At 41.4% G+C, this 26,212-nt stretch overlaps 1 protein-coding gene across 1 annotated transcript in view; it reads right to left on the bottom strand.

Annotated features, from left to right (window-relative positions):
* F13A1 (coagulation factor XIII A chain) overlaps nt 1-26,212 on the bottom strand; it is a 96,486-nt gene that overhangs the window by 26,641 nt on the left and 43,633 nt on the right. Inside the window, exons 5-8 of the mRNA XM_032773063.2 lie at nt 17,901-18,019; nt 12,572-12,679; nt 9,766-9,940; nt 5,383-5,521 (exon numbers count right to left, since the gene is read on the bottom strand). Coding sequence (XP_032628954.1) covers nt 5,383-5,521; nt 9,766-9,940; nt 12,572-12,679; nt 17,901-18,019 — 541 coding nt within the window. The remainder of the gene's footprint in view (nt 1-5,382; nt 5,522-9,765; nt 9,941-12,571; nt 12,680-17,900; nt 18,020-26,212) is intronic.

The raw sequence follows: 26,212 nt of genomic DNA on the forward strand, positions 1-26,212 counted from the left end.
ATGTGGTGGGGGTAGGGCCGAGGGGTTCGGAGTTTGGGAAGGGGCTCAGGGCTGGGGCAGAGGGTTGGGTGTTGGGGGTGAGGGCTCTGGTTCCAGGTGCAGGCTCTGAGGTGGGGCCAGGGATGAGGAGTTTGGGGTGCAAGAAGGTGCTCTGGGGCTATGGTGGGGAGAGTGGACTCCCCCTAGATCTCTCTCCCTGCAGCAGCACTTGGGCTGGGGGGGTTTGTGGGGGGAAAGGTGCCTCCCCATGCTGCAGCAGTGCTGGGGCTAGGACCGCATGATAGGCACCCTTCCTGCAGCAGATCCGAGCCAGGGCTGGGTTCGGGCCTGGCTGGGCTGCCCACCCCAGCTGCGGCTGGGTTCAGACCTGGGTAGGGGCAGAGTTGGGGGCAGACTAGGTTGGGGCCAGGGGAGGGACCCCTCTCTCCCAACAGGTCCCCAGGAGGATTCCCTGAGCGCCTGTGTGGTGCTAAGAAGGCAGCTGCGCAGCTGACAGGAAACTTAGCCTATGAGGGAAGATTGAAAAAATTGGGTTAGTTCAGTCTGGGGAAGAGAAGATTGATGGGGACATGCTAACAGTTTTCAAGTACTTAAAAGGTTGTTAACAAGGAGATGGAAGAAAAATTATTGTTGTTGACCACTGAGGATTGGACAAGAAGCAATGAGTGTAAATTGCAGCAATGGTGATTTAAGTTGGACATGAGGAACAACTTCAGGGTTGTTAAGCACTGGAATAAATTGCCTAGGGAGGTTGTGGAATCTCCATCACTGAAGATTTTTAAGAGCAGGTTAGACAAACACCTGTCAGGGATGGCCTAGATAAACTTAGTCCTCCCATGAGTCATGGACTAGATGACCTCTAGAGGTCCCTTTGTATGATTAGGTCTAACTTTAAAAAAATATGCAAAAAGGAATTTACTGAGTTAGAATTTTCCAACTCTCCCTTGGTAATACTTCAGAAGGTAAAGAGACCCCAACTGAATCACCAGTGCCATGCTGCTAAGTTTACCTTGGAGGTTTTCCATGTAAGCAAAAACTAGGCCCAGATCTCTTAGTTTCTAATTAGTTCACAGCCTCACATGCTATGGTTGCCCATGTGAGAGGTCATATCTCCATGGGGTCAAGTTCCATTAGTCTTGCAACTAGGTGTGCTGGGGTGCTGCCACACCCCTTGGCTTGAAGTGGTTTCCATTACATATGGGGTTTACAGTTTGGTTCAATGGCTCTCAGCATCCCCACTATACAAATTGCTCCAGCACTCCTGCCAAGTGCTGTTCCATAAGCCACATGCGTTATGTTCAAAGGCATTTAGGTGGTTAATCTAAGCACTGAGACTTGAAATGCCCTCACTTGGCTGGATGCTTGAAAAACACCATCAGGTCATCTCATTTACAATTTATCCAGAATGTTTCAAAGCTGAACAGCCACAAAGAAAAAGATGGCTCTTGTAACTTTCTGAAATTTTATTAGCGCTCAAGGGAGAGCACAAACAAGCAGGAAAAAAACCCAACACGAGTTTCTCGCAACAGCTTCAAGAATCAACCAAGTGTTCAAATTCTGTTATTGCCAAAAACTGGATAGGGGAAAGTAGCAATTTTCCATGCAAATTATGTATATCCTGCCAGTAGAGATGACTAAAATTGCACCAGTGTATCCACTGATATTTCCCTAATGCATGCAATATTAGCAATAAAATTACAGCCAGAATGGACTGTTAAACTCCAAACATTTCATTAATAATAGGTGAAAAAACAGAAATGGAAAGGAGTCAGTGGGATCTGAGGCTTGTCTAACAAGACATTTCAAAGCAGAAATAAATGCTTGGATCAGGGAAAAACTTGTCAGTTAGGAGAGTTAATGAAGCAGGAGTACAGAAAAAGAATTATTCAAGAAAAGTGATGCACACAACTTGAATTTTTGATACTGCTGAATGCAGTGTACTGAGTCATTCTCACAGAGTCTTTGGTGAACCGCTCTCTAGTAGGTGGATTTTTGAAAGTCACGATGATGCCATGTGAGATGAACCAATCTCTGCCCTGAAGCACTTAAAATCCAACTTTGAATCAAACTCAGTGTTCTTGGTTTTGAGTGTGACAAAAGGACAAAATGTAAGAAACAGTGAGAAGGGAGCCATGAACGAAACTAATCTTATTTGGCGAGTAGACACTGCAATGTAATAACTTGACTGTAAGCTCTTTGTGGCAGGGACTGGGTTTTTTCTTTTTTCTTTTTTTTTGTTGAAATAGTGCCTGGAACAATAGGATTGAGATTTATATATGTTACTGAAATACAAATGATAAATAAGTATGATGACATTGGGTGAGGATGGATAGATATTCACTTGCTCTGTCCCAGCTTTTGGGGGATTCTTCCATCCCTAAAAGGTAATATAAAGTTCCTTCCAGCTCCAAAACATACTGGGCCACATGCTTGGCTGGTGCAAATGGGCACTGATCTATTGACTTCAATAAAGCTACGCCACTTACTACCAGCTGAGGATCTGGCCCTATATATAGACAATTATTTAAACTGAAGTTGTAGCTCTTATATCTAAACCAGCCAGAGACTAAACAAAGTGATAGAATAACTAATAAAAGATGACCAGGTGGGTTTTAGGCCTGGCAGACAATTTAAGAAGAGTGCTTTACATGGTTCATATGGTTAGGACATATTGGATGAGAGAGGACATTAGGATTGAGAATAGTGCTGAAGACCTCTCTTCCACACCACAAGAAATTTGGTTTTGGAGTGAGAGACAGGGTGGAGCATGGAAGATTGGAGTTCATCACCTCAGAAGGGATCTCTACTAAGGCCTCCATACTACAATGAGCTTGGCATGGAAGAAGCTCCTGCACCCACATGGAGCCTCATTGACTTTAACAGGGATTGGAGATGATACTAGGATCAAGGCAGTATAGTAGGATCCCTTCAAGGTATATTCCTTACATGTCTGTACATAATTAAATGAAAACTAAAGTAAGGAGAAGCAGTCAGTAATGACAGTAGTCTGACCAAGTTTTTAAAAATAACTTCTGGAAAAGTCTGTGTAATTCTTTATATATGTTTTTATCCTGGGAAAAAGTGCTTTTTTCTAAAAATAAGTAAATGCATATCAGACGCCAAACACTTTGATGCAGCCTCACACCTAGAGAAGGGTCTGAACAAAAATCCTGGATCCAAACATCCCTGAATTCCAGAGATGTTTGAAATAGGAACACAGATCCATCTTTTGCAGCTCCAGGGAATAAAGCAGTAAAGTGACATAGATGTTCATAAAGGAAAGAGAGCCTAACGTCCAGTTACCTAGGGATTATAAATAAAGTAAAAAAGAAAACTCAAGAAATTGTTTTAAAAAATTGTTATAAATACCTTGAATGTGTCTCCTTAAAAAACCAAAAGGCTACATGGAAATAATGTCAAGGATAAGACACAAACCATTTAAAGTCTGAGTTAGAGCCACTGTAGAGTGGTAGAAGGTAATGAAGAGAAAGGACACAGAGGAGAAATGGAAAGTGCTGTAAGATAAATTAATGTGCGCCCAAGAGATTATGTGCACCATGTAGCAATAAATACATTATGAGGAGAAAGGGATGAACAAGGAAGTTCCCAAAGTAATCAAAACAAAGGAAGAGGTATATAAAGTATGAGGTGTAAAATATTGCGGGCTAATTCCTCAGCTCAGGGGAATTGGCACGGATCCCTTGACTTCAATGGAGCTTCATCTATTTACACCTGCTGAGGCTCTGTCCCTAACTTCAGAGGAAAAATTGAACAATTATTGAATGAAGTGAAAAATATTGAAAAATGGTAGGGAAATGAAAAGGTGGGGACAGAAAAAGGAAAATTCACACGCAGTTAAGACAAATGTGACTTTGAGTACAAAGGGAAAAAGAGCCTGATGAAGCTGTCAGTAGAGTGTCTAGCATACCGAAGTAATACTTGGCTATACACACAGGGCCTGATTCTCCTCTCACATCAGTTATACACCACTGTATATTCAATGGAGTTACTCTGAATTTATACCAGTGTAAGTTGCAGGAGAATCATAGCTACACAAATGTTCTAATGTCTTCTGATCATTAGAGTAAATGCTAAATTTTAATTTTGGAACCCTGGAACCCCAACGTATAGGCTTCAAAATAGGTATATTACAGACACAGAACTACGTAATGTTGTTGTAGATGTGCTGGTCCCAGAATATTATCTCACCCACCTTGTCTCTCTAGATACAGAACTATTTGTTTTCTGTGCAGTTCATATAGGATGGCACATGGGTGGTTCTGTGAGATGCACTGAAAGAGAATTTTTCCTTGGAAATTGACATGTAATTCTTACACAGATTCCAAAACCCAGATCCTTCCCTGCTGACAATGGAACTCATGGGGATGACATCAGGGATGCAATTGTAATAGGCTCAGTCTTTTTGTTCTCAGGACAGTAGATTTGTTCCAGTTTTTATGTTATAAAGAATCCAGTTCTTGGATTGTTAATGAAGTGTCATGATGAATGAATATTATTCTACCGATGAGGTGAAGAAATCATTCACACAAATCAGGAACATTAACAGTGGGCAGAACAAGAATCTACTGAATGTAGGAATGTGTACAGAAGGCAGATTGATTGCTCCACAGAAAGAGAGATGTTGTGGTATGGAATCCACAGATCATTTCTGCTGAATGTAGCACTTAATCAATACATATTGCTGTTCTCACTCCAGACAGGAGAATCGGAAAGTTTGAGGGAGAAAACAGCAAAATTGTCTTCTGCAAATCTAAGAAGGTCTTGGATCAAACAATACACTGATCAGATATCCTGTTATTTTTATAAAGCTAATTGAAGTATTAAAGAGACCTGTCCTATATCTTTTAAAAATGTGCCTGGTTTATTTTAAAGTTTGCCCATCTGCAACTCTGGATGCAGGTACCAAATTTAAATAAAACATGCAAATAGGAAACTATTAAAAGCAACAGAAAATTTCCCATGACTTCAATGGACATTGGATCAGGACTTAAATCCAAGTTATGAAATGCTGCAAATACCAGCAAAATTGGAGATATCCAACACATAGCAAGATTGGGCCCTTTGTTAGGTTTTCTAGAGTTCAGCAATTATTGCCACTTAAGTGTTCACCCTCTCTTCCAAGTTGCTTTTATGTGTGGCACATTGAATGCTGACTCTTGAACTGATCCCTTGCCTTTTTCCATGTTGAGCAATTTACATTCATTGGCCTATTTATTAACTAGCTTTTATTCCACAGTTTGCAATTATGTCTTTCTATAATCTAGCAGTATTCTTTAAGGTATACAGCAGAGACAAACTAAACCTCGACCATCTGTCATGTTTTACGTGCACAGAGACAATAGATTTGTGGGGACAGCTCACCAGATTGAGTCTTTTGTGAGTTTGGGGTCCACTTTCCCGTCTTCATCCACAAAGACATCCAGTTGTAAATTGGCATCATTATCATGGGCAGAGGAATAATTGGTAACAATTCTTCCAGGTATCCCTATGCACCTCAAAACTGGAGTGGAAAGAGAAAGGAAATTAAAAGGATGATATGAGGCAATATGATGATACATGGGCAAGAGGATGAGTAGATAGGATGGGTAGATAGATTGGAGGAGATTAGAGGTATACTGCAAGTAGAAGCAGGGTAGGAGGATGGAAAGATCATCTGAGCCTTTATTCTTTCAATACTTTCCATTTGTTACATATACACGCACGAACGCACGCACACACACACACACACAGTGTCCGCCTTTAGCACATGAGGGAAAAGTAACAGGTAGGCTTCTCCAAAAAACAAGACACAATAGAGGGTAAACACTGGACCTTCCAGCAGTGATAAGCTTTGAAGTGAATAGAAGACTTTATTAGAATGGCAACCGTTACAAGGTTTCTTGGTTTTAAGTTTAGTTGGAATTTTCCAATGTTACATTTGGAGGAACCTAGAGAATCCAAAGAATATAACAGAAATCAATTGATATAGAGAAAGAAAACTGAAATATTTAAAAGTGTCAGGGTCAGAGAGTTTAAATAAAGCACATTACATAATTTGAACCAATCTCTCAGTAATAATACTTTGAACTTCTGTAATCACCTTTTGTTAGATGATCTCACATGAATTAACAAAATGCATTAAATCCCAGAACATTTCAGTGAAGCAAGTAATTGTTATCTCTATTTTTATGAATGGGAAAGCTAAGATGTAGTCAGGTTAAGGATCTTGTTCAGATGGTCTGGGGCATCATGGGAGTCCCATGGCCATGGTATAGCATAGGAGATGGGAGTCCAGCCAGGGATGCACAGTTCTCAAAGAAGAATGAGCGGTAGGGGTGGGGTCTGAGGCATCTGAACAACAACTTCCATGAGACACTGCAGCAGCATTTCTGAATTGCATATTTCAGTTTTCAGATGAGCTTTTGTGTTCTTCATTTTTTGGATGAAAAGCCAAATGTTTCCACAGAAGGCAGATACAGTTTTGGGGAGGAGAGGGGCTTGAAAACCCAATTTACTGTCACAAAACAATGTCAATGGAAAAGTTTGGACAGCCCTATATGGTACTATTTTGGCTAATGTCACTACTGTGACTTTCAATAAAGAGCAACAGCACACATTTGTTTTAAATTGTTTGATGATAAATTACCTGGATGCATCTCATACATTCATCTCATACATACCTATGGATTAAATTTCTTTCAAATACCCTCCCAGACTTCCAGCACATGAGCGCCATCGGGGCTCACTGAAAATAAGTCATCTGACTATTTCAAGATCAATGACTTGGCTTACTTTTCTCCAGAATGTTTTTTCATTTTAAAACAGATGATTGTCTTGAATCAGTATGGTAACCTTGGAAAACTGGATTGGTTACAATTGCAGTCATAAAATGTTACAAGCTTCAAATAACTCAAAACTCAAAGCAATCATTTTATCTGAATTAGCCTTCCCCATATTCACTGTCGTCTTCTTGACGCTCGTTTGCAGTGACTCCTTTTCATGTAAGCAGCATATGCTAGATATGCCACTGCCTAGCGTTTTAACTTGCTAGTCATCCATTTTTTTTTGTTTGTCATTTGGCTTCGTAACAACAATGCATGCTATATCTCTAACTGCACTTGTTACGTTAGTAGGCCTACCTTGCCAGATTCTGTCCTAAGATGTGCAATACAGGTGGCCCTGAAGCTACATTGCATTACTTCAGTTTTATAAATAGGGTATAGCAAGAGGAACGCAGAAATGAATCAATCCCAATGGGAGCTGTGCACTTGTGCTTCAGAGGGCAAAATTTGACCCGCTGTGTATAATGAGATGTCTGCAATGGAGGAGGTTTTAGGTGTACTGCAGGATGGAGGTGGGAGGGTGTCCATGGGAAAATGCATCATCCATTGGCTATAGAAATTTCAAATGGCTGGTAGTACTACGAACATTGGCATGATCACAACACTTGTAGCATGTCGAAGATAAGGTTGTATTGGAGCCCTGCTAGTCTTGATATAAGTATGGTATTTGTTACAGTGTGTGGGTTTCAGATGAAGAGATGCATATATAAACCAAAGATACACACAGTTCTCAATATTCAGAAATGAAGGTTTTGGATGTCTCTCTCTTGTCGTAACCATTCCACAGCAATAGAACTTCATGGTTTCAGGTCTAGCTCTCTGGCTGCTGCACTTTATAAAATAGAATTTTTACTTTTGTTTGGGGAGTCAGTGGGCAGGAATAATGAGTTTAGTGCTTGTCAAAGGTGGAAGATTGGCAGCCCTCACAATTTAAGAGGCTTAATTTCCCACTGGCTATTCATGCTATGAGCAGGGCTATACCACACATTCTTGTCTTGGCTACTACTTTTGGAGCTGTATCAGGGGCAGTGAAATGGTGAGAAATTTTAAGAAACAGCTGACTGTTGACAAGGCCATATAGTCTTCCTTGCTAGGCAGGACCTGAATTTCTACTGCAAAAATCAAAGGGAACAAATATTTTCAAAAACCTTTCAGGTCTTCCTCCAGCAATTAGCTGGAGCTCGCAGAGTGGAATGGTCTCTGAAGATTTGCTGTTGCTTTTACTATCTTTGTTTAGGATTATCAATACTTGCAAACATCTGGTAATTGAAATTCCATGGGGAATTGACTATGATCATAGTATATTGGCTTTATTTTGCTCCCAACCAGGAATCAACCCACTCCAGAAATCCACATATTCCTAGATTCTTCACTAGCAGACACTTTGGGGAGGGCCAAGTCCTAGCTGATGTAAATTGGCATTGCTCCCAAAGTCAATAGAACTACACTGATTTACACCAGATAAGGGTCTGGCCTATGTTTTCCCTTGTCTTATTAGATCCAGAAAGGTATGGAACAGAAACAGATAATGAGGCATAATCTTAACCTAATCACTCAGTGCATTAATAATGTAACTTCCAGGTCTGCCAGTATGGGTAACATCACTGATATAAGAATATAATGCAAACAAAACTGATGTGCCTGTATAGGTCATGGATACAACATCAAAGAGAAAGTGAGAGGGCTTCATTGGGTTAGTTTGTTTATCTAATTTCTTCTTAACAACTTAAACATGAAGTCCCATACCCTTGGTTTTGGCCAATGAGTTTATGGCTGCAGCTCAGAATGAGGGGTTGCAAAGATGTCCTTTATGGTCATCCAGTGATCCTGGGATGACTATGTGCCACTCTGTCACCAGGCTAGCAGTCATCTTAGTGGGCCAACCAAGAAGTTGGGGATCAGTGGGGTTTAGAGAAACCTAAGCCATATCCTTTATACTCCAGCCAAGCCCCTTACACTGGTAGCAGGGACATTGATATAAGAGCTGCTATACTGGTTTTGAACGTATAGAGGATCCCTGTATACTGGCATAATCCTCCTGGACCCAGTTATGAAAACACTCTGTACTCTCAGATTTTGGCATGGGCAGAGTATTCACATGTCTCACAGTTCATATGTCTTTCTTGGCCTCTAAAGGCTAGTAGTTTGACACCGGTGTTGAGTGATTATTTGCTATAGTGCTCCTACAGTTTCAATTGACAGCAAAAGTTATGACCAGACAAGCATTGCTTTCCCTCACTGGGATATGAAACCTAGAACCTCTCTGCTTTTGATGCAACACTGAAACAAACTCTGATCTGATCATTTAGTTTAACCTCGTGGTGTACCAAATACATGATACACCAAGCCAGTATTTTCCTCCACAGAGCTGACTCACAAACTCCAAAGAAGTGTTGATCGTGTCAGTTACACAGAATATTACAGGTGCTGTGTCAATACACCTCGGTCTTGCCAAGAAGAATCCTTGCTATTCCAGTCATTAGGTTTTCTTGAGCAAAGAGAGACTGTCAGTTGTGCCGTACAGTGCAATGGCTTTGTGATGTGGTCTGTTACCCACAGTGGGTTTAGACCGAGATCACTCATTCATGATTTTCATCTCAGATTTCCAGAGGAAAACAATGGCTATTCCATTTACAAAGTCTCCACCTATCCCAATCCCCATCATGCCCCCATTGCCCACAAATCACTAAATACATATTTTACCAGCCATTTTAGATGCAAAAGACAGACTTTAGATAGCTAGAAGATTCTTGTAGAAGAGAAGCAAAAGTTGAATGCATACAAACATGTTCAAAGCATGGCTGTTTTAGCCATGTATGGCAATAACTCCTGCTATTTTTCTTGAACATCGTAGATCCAACAAATATCTTAGATCTAAAAGCTATCTGCACAAGATAAAAATATCACTTTTTAAAATACTTACATGTATTGAAGACTCCAGCAAAGACCCAGCACTGACCGTACCGCACTGGTGTACCAGAGCTATGATATTCCAACAGGATGTCTACACTTCCAGTCCAGGCTGACGGTGCTACTCCATAAGCATAAATATTGTCCCAACTGCCAGCAACCACGCCCTCATCATCTTTAGCATTGATCTAATGAAAAAAGAAATTTTGTAAATCTTCCTATATGTTAAAGCAGCAAAGAGTCCTGTGGCACGTTATAGACTAACAGACGTATTGGAGCATGAGCTTTCGTGGATGAATACCCACTTCGTCAGATGCATGTCATGCTCCAATAGGTGTTAGTCTATAAGGTGCCACAGGATTCTTTGCTGCTTTTACAGATCCAGACTAACAAGGCTACCCCTCTGACACTTGATGCCTATATGTTAAGTATGTCTAAAATTTGACAAGGGTAGAACTAGATCCAATGGTTGGAAGTTGCAGCTAGACAAATTCAGACCGGAAATAAGTTTCACATTTTTTAGCAGTGAGGGCAATTAGCCATTGGAACACCTTACCAAGGGCTATGGTGGATTCTCCATCACTGAAAATATTTACATCAAGATTGGACGGTTTTCTAAAAGATATGCTCTAGTTCAAACAGGAATTAATTCAGGGAAGTCCTGCAGTCAGTGTTATGCAAGTCAGTCTAGATCAGGGTTCCTCAAACAGGGGTCGCCGCTTGTGTAGGGAAAGCCCTTGGCAGGCCGGGCCGGTATGTCTACCTGCCCCATCAGCAGGTCCAGCCGATCGCGGCTCCCACTGGCCACGGATGCTGCTCCGGGCCAATGGGAGCTGCTGGAAATGGCAGCCAGTAAGTCCCTCAGCCTGCGCTGCTTCCAGCAGCTCCCATTGGCCCGGAGCAGTGATCCATGGCCAGTGGGAGCTGCGATCATCTGGACCTGCATACAGGGCAGGTAAACAAACCACCCCGGCCCACCAGGGGCTCTCTCTACACAAGCGGCAACCGCTGTTTGAGAAACCCTGCTGAAGTCCAATGTCATTGGACCAAATGAGTAAAAGTTTCAATCATGTCACCAAATGATTAACTGGGTGGAACTGTTTTGATGCAGACATGCTAAGCTGTCATTTGTTTGTCATGGACTATTCAATTATATGAAGTGTATTTTCTACTGGTAGTTTAACACTCCATGGAAGTGTCACACTTGAAGTGGGACCTGGGGATGTACCATCCTCCAATGGGGGGGAAGAGAAGTAATCAAGTCAAGGGCACGATTCTTTGCCAGAAAGGGGATGGAAATGGTGAACTCAAGTCAAAATGCAACATATATACTTTGGCAGTTTTCAATGGTTTATTATTAATAAGCATGCTCACTGGAAAGTGAATATAGACTAATAAGTGACTCTGAATCCTACTGAGAAATATTGGGCTTGATTCTCCTCTCACTTATACCCCAGTGTAACTCCAGTGACTGCACTACAATTATTCCTGACATATTGGTGTGAGAGAAGAAACGGGTCCACTGTTATTTTTAGAGCTAAATCTAATAGCATGCATCTAGCACGCACGAAAACAAGAAAGATTTTGCTGCATAAGTTTTCTCCTGGTGAGACTCTACGTGGAATTTTGCTGACTAATGACTGCATTGATAGTCATTAATGAGCAATACATTTCCTAGTTAGTAGCAATCTGAACCAAATAAATTGAGGCTGTGTGAAAAACCTCATTCGCCATGTACCATTTAATTATGTTAATGCACAGCAACTACACTCTTGTTAAATAAATCACAATTTTCATTTAAAAGCTTTTGGTTGGATTAACTACTGTTTTCTAATTAGAAAATCCTGTGACCCCTGGGATGGAACAAGGTAAGTATTCAGTGACAAATCCAAAGGGTGAGGGGTTGCATCTAGCCAGCTGTCATGGGAGACATACTGTACAAGGCACATTTCAAGGACAGTGCAGTATTTCAATCTTTAATCTGTGCTATAACCAGTCACTAAAAGGCTACACTGTGGCTGTTAAGATGCAGCCCTGGGGAGAATGGCTGGGGGTGGAAAGGGGAAAGAAGGACACTGCAGAGTCGACCTGCACAAGCAGGAATCCTGAGAAGCACTGGGCACACATGCCTCAACAGGGGCTGTTGCATCCCGTATCAGGGTGGAGTGTGTGCTCCTCCACCTACAGACTTCGGTCTACTGGATGGTGAAGGAGGTCCAGGGTCACGATTCTCACCCTTTGGGGTGCCCTGCACTGCTGGCAGCCCCAATCAATCTAATTACAACAAATAATTATCATCATCCCCATTTTACAAATGAAGAAACTGAGGCACAGTGAAGCGGCTTTCCAGAGGCCAAACACCAAAGCCAGGTCACAGTCGGAATGAACATCCAGGCCTCCTGACTCCCAGTCTAACCACCACATTGTCTTCCCTGCTCCGGGAAGATGGACATTATCAATTATTTGACCTGCTAGATACTGGCATGGTGCCAGGTGGAGTGCTATCACATCAAGAAGTGCGATGGCTGAAAATGGTACTTCTATCAATGCGGTCCTAGTATCGGACACAGATGATGGGCAGACACTAAGATATCATCCCTCCTGGAGTGAGACATCATTCATGGTGGTCTCTAGAAGTCAGCATGAGTAATAAGAATAAGTCAGATCTGACCTTAGGGCAGTGCACTGGGACAGGAAAGTGAGATTCCACTTATTCAAAGTGGCTATTCATGATCAGCTTTCAAAATAGAAATAAAAAATTAAATAAATAAAAACATATCATTTTCAATACATTCTGAGTCTTTATCTTTATTGCATACCACTGCAGATCCAACGCGACTGATTTTGACTGGGTTCCCCCGCCCAGAGAGATCTAGTTTTGCTCTATCCATCAAGTGTAGGCAAGCGTCCAGAATGCCCTCTTCAAACTAAATAAAAGGAAAGACAAAAAAAGAAAAAAGAAAAGAGGCTGCTTCAGTTCTTCTTCTAGAAAGCAAATAGGAAGCTAATATTCTTTGCCCCTACAATAAATTGATCAAGATCATGTTTTAGTTCAGTGTTTAGATATACAGGTTGTTGGGATTTTTTGTTTACTAATTATCCACATTGAGCAAGAAGTGTTCCATCGTGAGAAAATGTAGTCTCACTTTCAAGTCATTTCTGATCTAGACAGTTAAAGGTTATGGCAACAAAGTAATTTTTACATTACATAACATTTTAAGTGGCTATCAAGAATATAACAGGAAATTCTAGCAACAACAAGAAGAATGCTGATCTATTCAAAGAGAACTCCGTGTCCTTCACAAATCCTAGACCTGTTGATTACAAGGACCTTTCTGACATAGCCACTGTAGTGCCCAAAGCTGAACAATGAATGCTTTACCAAAGTTAGGGCAAAGTCTCCATACTTTAAAAAGTAATATGTTTATACCTGTGTTTAAAATTAACTAGCTATCAGCTACATTATATTGATTTGTTCTGGCCTATGCAGTTTGGACTAAGAAAATGACAAGTGACCTAAACCGGTCTTCCTTAAAAACATAGTCTAAAGACTCCAACTTCTGAAATCCAGTAATAACAAGCGCAGGAATGAATAGGGGGCAGAGGTGCCTACACAGACCAGAATCCATCATCAAATAACTTGCCCTTTGGTATAGTTCAATTTGCTTAGGAGAAATTGGATAGCAGCAGAAAATACCGCTGTCCCTGAAAGAGGCTAGGGGACAGAGAAATGCACATTAATAAAATGATCATCTTCCGTATTCACTGAAAATGCATATAACAAAGTTATATTTCTATTGCAGGCTGTGACATACATCAAAAGGTATGAACTACGAAGCTCTTCCTCACTCATTTAATTCCATACGAGGAATGGCAAGGCGCTATATACAGTATGCATCCATTTCTTACAGAAGCAAATATGCTGTAAAGGTTTTGTTTTCTAATTGATCTAAAACAGAAAAACTGAATTGATTATGTCAGCACCTATCTAAGGTACTGATATATTGTTGCACTCTCTAATGCAGTATCAACCAAGAAAGTCAGTGTACATTTATCATCATTCAACTCCTTGGCTCTACTAACCACAATTGCACTAATTTGGTTTCTTTGGCATTTAACAGAAACTCATTATTAAATAATCAGTTATAATCTTAGAGTGCAAAACCGAGTTCAGTGGAGGTCAGCATTTCCCCACCCAAGAAGCTAATGACAGAGTCATATCATCCACTGAGTGTTCACACTGGAGATCAGTTGGATAATCTTATTGGTGTGTATTGGTGTCATGGTATAACCCCCACTCTGAACCTTAGCGTCCAAAAGATGGGGTACCAGCATGAATCCCCCTAAGCTTAATTACCAGCTTAGATCTTATAGTGCTGCCACTAACCAGGACTTGGAGTGCCTGGTACACTCTGGTCCCCCCATCTAAAACCTTCCCTGGGAACCCCCAAGAACCAAACCGCTTGAGTCTCACAACAAAGGGAAATAAACCATTCCCCCTCCCTCCTTTCTTCCTCCCAGATCCTCCCCTCCCTGGGTACACTAGGAGATCACTGTGATTCAAACTCCTTGAATCTTAAAACCGAGAGGAATGTCACCTTCCCCCCTCCTCTTTTCCCCTCACCAAGAGGCAATACAGATTCAAGCTCCTGTGAATCTAAAACACAGAGGAATTCCACCTTCACCCCTCCCTTCCCTCCTTTCTCCCACCAGATCCCTGGTGAGTACAGACTCAATTCCTTGAGCCTTAACAAGGGGGAAAAAATCAATCAGGTCTTAAAAAAGAAAAGCATTTAATAAAAGAAAGGAAAAAGTAAAAGTTGTCTCTGTAATCAAGATGGTAAATGTTACAGGGTCTTTCAGCTTATAGACACTAGAGTAAATGTTACAGGGTCTTTCAGCTTACAGACACTAGAGAGAATCCTCCCCCCAGCATATATACAAATTAAAATCCTTCCAGCAAAATACACATTTGCAAATAAAGAAAAACAATCAAAAAGACTAAACCGCCTTTCTACTTGTACTTACTACTTGAATGGAAAATTAGAGAGCCAGTATGTACGTCTGGTCACTCTCAGAACCCAGAGAGAACAACAGACAAAGAAAAACACACAAAACAAAGACTTCCCTCCACGGAGATTTGAAAGTATCTTGTCTCCTGATTGGTCCTCTGGTCAAGTGTTCCAGGTTCACTGTTTGTTAACCCCTTACAGGTAAAAGAGACATTAACCCTTAACTATCTGTTTATGACAATTGGGTATTGGTATGTACTGGACCAAGGATAGCTCTGTAAAGACACCCCTTTCTAAACAGCATCCTCACAACAGAGGATGTAAATCCTCTGGCTCACCTCTGCCGGCACCAGCCCTGTCTGGTACAATTCACTCTGCTCTGGGTGTGAACTACGGACATGTCACTTTCAACAAAGTCAAAAATCTGTTTTCTTTGCATTTAGTTTTCATTGGTCTCAAAGATCTGATGCAGTAAAGTATATTCTGACTTAAACCTTTGCCATCTACAGTTTATTAGGTACTCATTTAATTATTGCTGCCTGAAGATCTCAATCTCACTGGCAGAGAGAGAGAAACATAGGAATTGCTGTCATCCTGGTGGTGTTAAGGCCCCCTTGGCCTTAAAAATCTATGAATTGACAAAGTGTGTGTTTAGAGAGACAAGGTGGGTGAGGTAATATCTTTTATTGGACCAACCTCTATTGGGCCAATAAAAGCTGTTACCTCACCCACCTTGTCTATTATCCTGAGACCAATGTAGTTACAATACTGCAAACAACAATAGTAAGTGTTTGTGAAATAACTGGGTTAAAAGGACAAGAGAAGAGATGAATGGCCGTCAGCATACTCTGGTGACTTCGTATCACTAGAGCAGCACAAAGCAGCCATAAACCAGGCTAGACCTATACTTCTTCACCTTCCATGCCAGTTATTTTGCAAAAACTACATCAAACTCAATGTCATGTTTTCATCGCTGGCATTCAAGTACTGTCTAGCAAAAGATGGACCTGAAGCAAAACACAAAATCTGAAGATCTCCAAAATTTAGGAAGTGAATGGCTGCTTTTGCATTGCCATAGCAGTGCCAAGTATCCAGAGAATACTGCTGAATTTAGCCCATGCAGCACAAAGCAGTCATTCTCTGCTTGAGACAGCCAAGGACAAAAATAATTAAAAGCTGGATTCAAGACTGAGGTGTTTTGGCAGAGCAGTGTGGAGAAACAGCTGCAAGTAATGGAACTGCTACGTGGAAAACAAAGCTGGGGAGGAATAGACAGACACAGAGATCTTGTCTACACACAGACTTGCACTGGTTTAGTTAAACTGGGGCAAACCCCTGTGTGGACCCTCTTATTTCAGTTTAAGGTAAACCTGTTTCTAAATGGCATATGCTAAACTGAAATAAAAGCTGGTTAAACCAAGATAAGAGTGTCTATAGGCCTGTTGTACCAGTTTAACTGAATCCATATTTTTTTCTTTAAATCATGTCTTAAATTAAGCTGGTGCAACTTTGTATGTAGACAAATTTGTGGACCTGATCATAATTTTATTGCAAAAAGCATGAAAATCACTGTAAATCTGAGCTCCCTAGTTTTCTGGCTAGAGCACCCTTTCTGCTCAGATCTCTTCCAAACCTTGACTTTCCCCGTATTCCCTTTGGGTTGGGCTTTTCTCAGTGACTAGCAATTTACTCAATACAAGGGGAAAATCACCATCATGATGAAGGGTTCAATAGTTTCCCCATTCTCATTTATTCCCAGTGTCGGATTCCCTCTATTATTCTTCCTGGGTCCACTTTTCCTGCTCCCGCCCACTCGCTTACTTTCCAGAATGGTGTTGGCCATTTCTAAAATGGCAGCCACAATCTCCTCAGCACCTAGTGGTCCTGTTTTGGAACTTCATCTCCCATTTTAAAACTTTCAGTTTGAGTATAACATCCAAATGAGCACTGTTTGAAACAGGCTTGTAGGATATAAAATATCACTATTCTCTTATATACAAACCAAACCACCAATACTGAAAATATGGCCTCATTTTCTCCCTATCCATGCACGGTGCCTGCCTGCACTTTAATTCACTCCCACTCATGTTCTTCATTCCTAACATCCATGATTCCTCAATTAAACCACACATTTAGAAAACAACTTTTTTCAAAGTGACTGAATATCGGGCAATACCCAAATGACAGACAATTGTGGAAGTTAAGAAACGCTGTACACTTCATTTGGTTGAAAAATTGGTTGAAAATACAGTTTTCAGGCCTAATTTTCCATTGCCTTCAGCAGCTTATTACACCTGTAGGACTTCAATGTTCGATATCACTTTCACCCAAGTTCCATCTGTCTTTCACTAAAGGAAAAGGACAGCAAATGGAGCACAGCAGCGGAAAAAGTTGGGGCCTCCAGGTTTAAATGAAAAAATGAAAGCACATGACACAGGTACATGGAACAACCAACATGTCCATGGACAACGAGCCAAGCGTTTGAGAGGAGTCAGGGGAAGAGAAGGAAAATCAACCCATGCAACTTCTCACAGGGAAATCAGTGTTTATGTTAGGAAAGTTCCGTAATCCAGAACTATTTTAAAAAAAAATCAACATATCTTATAACAAAAAATGTTTTAAGAACCCTCACAGCCTGTGTCAGGATAATGTGTGAGAAGAGAAGGTATTTCCACTGAGCTGCTAGAACTAAAGAGAAGAAGAGGAAAAGGTACAAACTATGCCTGGAATTGTATTAGACAACATTTGAGGGCTATTTCATTTTTTAAAAAAAATAAATGCTTAAAATCACTGTCCTCCTTTTGTCTTAAGCCAACTGTCTTGATCCTGGAGAGGCAATAAAGCAGCAGAAGAAATATTGGTGCATTTCAGAAATGTCAGCTGATTTCTTTAATTCTCAGTGGACAGCCTCTCAATATCTGAAATGTGCCCCTAAAACTAGCCCTTTAAATATTAGATATTAAGAAATTACTTGTCTGGATTAGGTATATACCCACTTCATGCAATATTAAAATGATGCCCACTGTGTTTCTCAGAAAGGGAGTGATAATGCACTTGAGAACCTACAATCTGGTATCAATTAAACTAACTTGCAGAGTACCACTGGGGCCAGCCAGAGAAATTTTAAAGGGCTCACCTGACCATAATTCCAGCTTCTGGATTTTATATTGTTGATGTCTCCATGGAAAACAACACCAAGGTCATTCAGGACATACTCTTCCCTTTCCTTCTCGTCATCCAGAAACACAGAATCCTCTGCATCAGAATTGACACACAATAGCCTTTAATACTGCCACTTTGTTTTTATAGTCAACAGATTTTAAAGCTACTGTATTCTAGTCATTTTACGTGAAGTGTCTTTTGTTATTTCTTCCAACACAATAGAAATAATAACAATAATAATTATAGCAATCGCAGTTAGAAATAAGACATACGACTTAAAAGTATGCAAGATGAAAAATGCTGACAACTCCTGACTGTTTTCAGCAGGATCTGTAAAGCATGATTAAAATGTCACATTTTATCAACCATTTTATGATTACTGTGCATCGCTAATTTAAAAGGCTGAGCGTCATGATGCACTTCTACAAAACAGATCAAACACCAACAATTTCAAACTCATTAATGTTAATGGAAAATTGCTCAGTGTCGAGCGAGTTAAAGAAAAATCTGTACTGACTTAAAAAATGATTATAGTATTTTGACTGCAGGTTTTCCCTCATATGAGCTAAAGGGTTTGGATTCTTTTCCTGTAAATATGGGTGTTATTGTACATTTAGCCAGGAAATACTTACCTTTCCAAGAGGAAAACAAGTTGAAGAGTACTTTGTCAAAAATGTTTTAAGAAATCTTTTCTAAATTGATCTTATGTCAATCAAGAGAAGATAAACCCTGAGCCTGCAAACACTCTCTCACAGGTTTAAAACACATGAACAATTCCATTGAAGTCAATGGGACCCTCACATGCTTAAAGGCAAACACTGGCAGATCAGCAGTGTAAATTGACTTGGTTCTGTTGACTTCAGTGGAGTTACCACACACCACCTGAGGATCTGCCTCCCATATGTAAAGGCTTGCAAGATGGGAGGCTTAGAGATATAATGTAATGGCACCTGAAATCATGTGTAGTATGCAATGAAGTAAAAGCACAGCCACAGGTAAGAAATGAAATGAAAATAATGGCTTGTGATATGAGGCAAGTATGAAACTATGCTGTGCCACCACTGTGCTGGTGGCTGTCCATTGTGCCATCGAAAATGAATAATAGCGTAGAGTGGAATATATAGTTTATTTTAAATAGCCTACAGTTTTGAAGCTATTTAAATATGATATGTATTTCCATTTTAAAAATTCTTATTTTGTCCGTAAAACGGTAGCTTGGGTTGAAACTTGGGGTGAAATCTGCCCGGAGGAGCCCTGGGCCAGTTGCAGCCACAGCTGTGCCTCCCCTCCCCTCCACTCTGCTCCCCAGACCTAAGCCACCCAGATATGTTTTTCATTATTATTTGGATTTCTATTATGTCAAAGCATTTTTAAATTTACTTCATAATTGTTATACAGACAACCACTTTTACCAAAAAAGAAACAAAAAGAAACAATAATTAGAAAGACAAGAACCTTTGTGTTTTTATTCTGTTAGGTCCAGTAAAGCATAGAGATAACTGTGCATGATTATTATTACTGAGTCTGCAAAAAAAACAACAATCCCAACCTTACATAAATAAATTACAATGATTTGGATGTATATATGTGCATAGTAATTAATTAACTTTAGGAAAAATAAATAATTTTAGGAAAAAGTGTCAGTGCAGCCACTAGCAAGAGTTGGTGGCCACTAAAAAATTTGTTGTGAGAACCCCCTGCTCTAATGGCTGGGCCACCAACAGATAGGTTTATGAACCTGCTACTGGCTATGCACTGAGGGTATAGCGACACTGAAGTGAAGGTGTGACTGCAGCTCAGGTAGGCACACTCACGATAGCTTTAATCTAGTGAGCATGACAGAAAATAGACATGAAGATATGGCTGCACAGACTCCAATGCAGCCTAGCAACATGAGTACGTGTACCCAGGTGACCAGGTGGTCTTGTATGGGCCACATCGAAGCCTGCCCAGCCGTCATGTCTTCGCTACTATTTTTAGCATGCTAGCTAGATTAAAGCTAGCAAATTTTGCCTACCTGAGCTGCAAATCACACCTTTGAGTGGTGTGTAAACATACCCTAACAGACCTGGGTCTTTTAGCTCAAGCAGCAGAGGATCACAGTTTTTGATTCCGAGGTTACTAATATAGATTTCAAAGTTCAAGACAGATCTTCAGATGGCATAAACTGAAACAGTTCCATTGGTTCATATGAGCTGAGACTCTGACCCTAAGGAAGTAGCTTGGCAAGTGAGTTTTTCAATTTCTGATTCCTAGCTCTGAACAACTCCTGCATAGTACTTTGCCAATAATGTTGTAAACTTCACAGATCATAAGGTTTCTATAGCCTATTTTATTGGTGTTGATTTGCATAGTTTGTAGATTGAGCTACTGTATATATTTACTCACTGACCTTTGTGTTTTATTAAAATACCTTTGTAGAAAATGGGTGGAGCGAGAATATTTAAGGGAATGAAAATTGCATTTTCTTCCATCTTTACTGATAATTTACCCATTCAGTAGAGACAGCCAATGATTTCATGACAGCAGATATTTCCTTTCACAGAATAAAAATATCCATTGATCTTGTGGCTATCAATCCGACTGCCTTTGTTATTTGAAGATTATGTAATCATTGCAAAAATCCGATGAAGATTGGTTAAATCCTTTGCCATTCTGTTTTTGTTTTAAATATTTGTATTTTATTAAACCAAAAAAAAAAATAAAAGAGAGAAAAGGATCTCTGCTTTCACTGAAAAGTGGAAATAAGCCCTAGAAACCAACTGCTTTGATATTTGACAACTTTCAATGCCGCTGGCGCTCTTGAGAAGAAAACATGAGACATTTGTGAACTACTCTGATTCTAAGCTCTCTGCAGGTAGTACAATTCCAAAATTATCCTGTGCAAGTGGAGCTACAGATGCGATGAACAGGAGGATCCAATTAATTCTACTAATTAGGTTTTAGCTTGGAAATAAATAAAATTCTAGCAATGCTAGAAAAAAAGTCCTACATTTAATTGTCTGTATTTTACCTGTATGAAGATTAGTAAGAGTGAAATACACTTGGTCTGAATGAAGTAATGCAGCTAACGGGCCCATAGGTTGGCTCCTTTGTGAGATCAAGCAAGGGAAGTCCACAGGAAGGCCTTCCCGCCTTGCCCCCTAATACATGGGCCAGAGTAGCATACCCTGTACCCTCTTGAGCACAGGAAATGCCCTCTGCTAACACTTCTTAAGAGAGTCAAGTCTCTCCCAAGAGGGCAGGGAGGAGGTGGGAGTCATATCCCCCAATGCAGCTGACCTACTGCACAAGTGAGAGCCTAGGCTGCCTCCCTTTAAAGGGCGCATCAACAAGCACTCTCCATGAGCACTGTGGAGCTCAAGCACTGTTGTGCCTCCCTGTAACCAAATGGCCCCCAGGTCTTCTACTGTGACAGTATAACTCTCTGTCTCTCCTAAAGCCACAAGAGGGCTCAGAATAAGCAAGGGTTAGTATGTGTGCCTGCAAAATGTACCCAACACATGGCCAAGTGTAGTGCAGCTCCCCATCCCCCAGGGCTGCTACTCTAGCCTATGAGCTGGATTAGCAGTCAGAACCCATCTACACCACTGGGGCATTAAATTAGGGACTTTGGGTGAATTTCACCTTTCTGAAATCAATGACGCTTAAGGTATGTCTACACTACATGTCACCACCACTGAGGTGTATAGCTACACTTCAGTGAATGGCTCTGCGGGGGGAGGAGAGGCAGTGGGGAAAGGCTCTGGCTGTGGGGAAATGCCTGCTCCTTTTCCCCACTGCCAGGGGCAGAGAGGCAGTGGGGAGGAAGCAGGAGGCTACAGGAAGTAGGAGACTAAAAATAGCAGTGTAGACATGGGGGGCACTGCTTGATCACAGAGAGAGCAGTGTAGGGTATACACTAGGGCTGTCAAGTGATTAAAAAAATTAATTGTGATTAATCACACGATTAAAAAAATTAATCGTGCAATTAATCGCGCTGTTAAACAATAGAATACCATTTATTTTAAATGTTCTTGGATCTTTACTACATTTTCAAATATATTACTTTCAATTACAACACAGATTACAAAGTGCACAGTGCTCACTTCATATTTATTTTTTATTACAAATATTTGCACTGTAAAAAACAAAAACATTGTATTTTTTAATTCACCTCAGACAAGTACTGTAGTGCAATCTCTTTATCATGAAAGTTGAACTTACAAATGTAGAATTATGTACAAAAAAACCTGCATTCAAAAATAAAACAATGTAAAACTTTAGAGACTACAAATCCACTGAGTCCTACTTGCTTCTTGTTTACAATGTCACCTGAAAGTGAGAACGGGTTCGCATGGCACTGTTGTAGTTGGCATTGCAAAATACTTATGTGCCAGATGCGCTAAAGATTCATATGTCCCTTCATGCTTCAACCACCATTCCAGAGGACATGCTTCCATGCTGATGATGGGTTCTGCTTGATAATAATCAAAGGCAGTGTGGACTGACGCATGTTCATTTTCATCATCTGAGTCAGATGCCACCAGCAGAAGGTTGGTTTTCTTTTTTGGTGGTTCGGGATCTGTAGTTTCCTTATCAGAGTGTTGTTCTTTTAAGACTTCTGAAAGCATGCTCCACACCTTGTCCCTCTCAGATTTTGGACGACTCTTTAGATTCTTAAACCTTGGATCGAGCGCTGTAGCTATTTTTAGAAATCTCACATCGGTGCCTTCTTTGCGTTTTGTTAAATCTGCTGTGAAAGTGTTCTTAAAATGAACATGTGTAGGGTCATCATTCGAGACTGCTAGAACATGAATTATATCCAGAATGTGGGTAAAACAGAGCAGGAGACATACAATTCTCCCCCCAAGGAGTTCAGTCACAAATTTAATTGACACATTATTTTTTTAACGAACATCATCAGCATGGAAGCATGTCCTCAGGAATGGTGGCTGAAGCATGAAGGGGCATATAAATGTTTAGTATATCTGGCATGTGAATACCTTGCAATGCTAGCTACAAAAATTACATAGGAATGCCTCTTTTCACTTTCAGGTGATGTGAATAAGAAGCAGGCAGCAGTATCTCCCGTCAATGTAAACAAACTTGTTTGTCTTAGCAATAGGCAGAATAAGTAGGACTGAGTGGACTTGTAGGCTCTAAAGTTTGACACTGTTTTGTTTTTGAGTGCAGTTCTGTAACCAAAAAAAATCTGCATTTGTAAGTTATACTTTCATGATAAAGAGATTGCATTTCAGTACTTGTATGAGGTGAACTGAAAAATGCTATTTCTTTTGTTTATCAGTTTTACAGTGCAAATATTTGTAATCAAAAATAATAATATAAAGTGAGCACTGTACACTTTGCGTTCTGTGTTGTAATGGAAATCAATATTGAAAATGTAGAAAAACATCCACAAATATTTAATAAATTTCAATTGGTGTTCTATTATAATAATGGCGATTAATTGACAGCCCTAGTATACACCTTAAGGTTCTGGCATGTCTTTAATCTACTTGCCTAAGTACTGCTTTACTGTCTACACTGCTATGTAGATCTGTGCTGGGGGGGCATGCACAGTATGTACTTGACATGCTGCTGCAAGGAGTGTGCGGGATAGATATAACCATAGTAGTTCAAATCTGACCCACAAATGCAAATCTAGGGGAAATTTCCTGACACAAAGTTCGATTCACAATAGTTTATAAATGGTATATTCAAGAATGAGCGGAAGAAATTTGTAATTAGAGCAGCAAAAATGTGTATAACCCCAACAGCTTAAATATACTGCTCAGTTAGCAAAAGGCTGTAATGAGTGTATTCTTTTGTGTAAGTATGGCCCAGATCGGTGATACTCTGACTGAGGCTTACGAATCGCAAGCAGCTCTTTAATGCGGCTCCTGCAGCTCTTTGCAGCACATGATATTAAAATCCTGTGTGAGTTAATTATTAATCAGTCTAAGTTATTAACCAATCAGGGTGCTTTTATTATGTTCTTAACCAATTGAAGGTGATAAAATAATAATACTTGGTTAGTCATTTCGCTGTGAGAATAATATTATAGAGAGAGTTTATATATATAGATACACATACATACATACACAGAAACAGAGAAAATGAAACAATTAATTCACACTATTGTGGCTCTTTTGGGTAATGTGATTGCTAATTTGGCTCTTGAACCACTGAGGTCTGAGTATCACTTTCCTAGATCCTTTGTTCCTAAATGTACACATTTACATTTAGCCAGACTTAAGAACATATTATTTTCTTGCACCCAGCTTACCAAGAGATCCAGATTGTTCTGCATCAGTGACCTGTCCTTTTCATTATTTATCATTCCCTGAATGCTGGTGACAGCTTCCTGGGTGCTGGCTGGTGAGTCTTGTCTACATGCTCCGGGTTTAACTGATCACCATATTTGGGCTCGGGAAGGAATTTTCCTCCAGGGAAGATTGGCAGAGGCCCTGAAGGTTTTTCGCCTTCCTCTGCAGCGTGGGGCATGGGTCACTTGCTGGAGGATTCTCTTCACCTTGAGATCTTTAAACCACGATTTGAGGACTTCAGTAACTCAGACATTAGGTTAGGGGTTTGTTACAGAAGTGGGTGGGTGAGATTCTGTGGCCTGCATTGTGAAGGAGGTCAGACTAGATGACCATAATGGTACCTTCTGACCTTAAGTCTATGAATATATGAATCTATGAGCACTTCATTGCAGTTTGCAGCATGTCCTACTGGCTTCCTCCACTGATCTATTTTTATCTGATTTTTGTCTGTTTGGTCATATTCAACAGGTGTACATGGCATGATAGCAGTGAGTTCCTATAGGGTTGGCTAAGCATGTGACATGAAATGGTTGTGCATTTGTCATGAGGATCTGCTTGATGACTTAAGTTCTTAGGAGGATTTTGCACTGGTTTGGCTCAGGATGACTGGGGGATGGCTGTCATCTTGGCCAACACACAGGGCATTGAACCAGAGATGTCCAGAACTAAAAGCACAAGCAGCTACAACTTATGCTAACGCTCCCTAGCTGGGGCTGTAACAGATTCATATCATCTACAAATCGGACATGGAGGGGGATCTGTTAACATCCACTCAGCAGTGAGTTATATTTGCATGGCTACATCTGGTTGTGACCCCACCCACTTTTCTTCTGGCTGTGCACCTAGTTTCTTCATGGAGCATCCTCTTACTTTGCAGTTTTAAGGAACAAAACTCTACAGTGGTTTTCAGTACAGTTCATCCTGTCCTAGCCATGGGAGGATTTACCATAAAACACACAGTGCTCTGGCACAAGACCCCCCCAACAACAGGGGGACCCCAGGGCTGGGGACTCAGGCAGCTCAGCACCAGCGCCTGAGTGTGGGGGGCTGCTCCATGGGATGGGGGCTCCAGGGATAGAAGCTGTGGGGGGCAGGAGAGCAGGGCGCGAGGCTCACCCTCAGCCTCAGGGGAGCAGGCAGGAGGTGCAGGTGGTGGGAGGACTGCGAACACTAGCCGGAGGACTTAGGAGCACAGGGCAGTGGCGCAGCTGGCCGGAGAGAAGCGCCACTTTGAAAGGGAAACTGCCACTTGTCTGCAGCTGCGTGGCTGCTCCTGCTCCTCCTGAGTCCTCCAGCCTGTACTTGCAGGCTGGATTTAGAAAGGGGGCAAGGCTTTAGGGGCTGCAGCCCAGGACTCCAGGGCCCACTTATCCCTTGGCCACAGCCCCTAAAGCCCTTGTGTTCCAGCCCTGTCTGGCTGGCGGGGGGCAGGGAAGGCAGCTCTGAGAATCACGGCCAATAGGAGCTGCAAGGGGTAGTGCCTGTGGGGAAAGCACAGGGCCACACAGAGCCACCTGAACTCCCTGCACCTGCATCCCACACACCAAATGGGAGCTGCCCCATGTAAGCGCTCCGCACTCCAACCCCCTGCTGCAGCCCTGAGCCCCTCCCCACATCCTAACTCCTGGCCAGACCCCCCCATCCCCAGCCTGTTCCTGCACCCTAACAGCCTCCCAGATCCTGCACCCCCACCCCACTCCTGCATCCTAACTCCCACCCAGACCCTGCACTCCCAGCCCCAGCCCGCTCCTGCACCCTAACTCCCTCCCAGGCCCTGCACCCAAACCCTGAGCCCCCTCCCACACCTTTACTCCGATCCAGACCCTGCACCCCAACCCTGAGCCCCATCCTGCACCCTAACTCCCTCCCAGACCCTGCATCCCCAGCCCTGAGCCCCAGGAGGAAAATGCAGGGGGGGAAAAAGAAAAACAGGGGGCAGGGGGATAAGAGAGAATGCTCCCTCCCATGGGGGGGGGCA

Source organism: Chelonoidis abingdonii, chromosome 2 (assembly GCF_003597395.2).
Source record: "Chelonoidis abingdonii isolate Lonesome George chromosome 2, CheloAbing_2.0, whole genome shotgun sequence".
In the NCBI taxonomy this organism is placed as follows: Eukaryota; Metazoa; Chordata; order Testudines; family Testudinidae; genus Chelonoidis; species Chelonoidis abingdonii.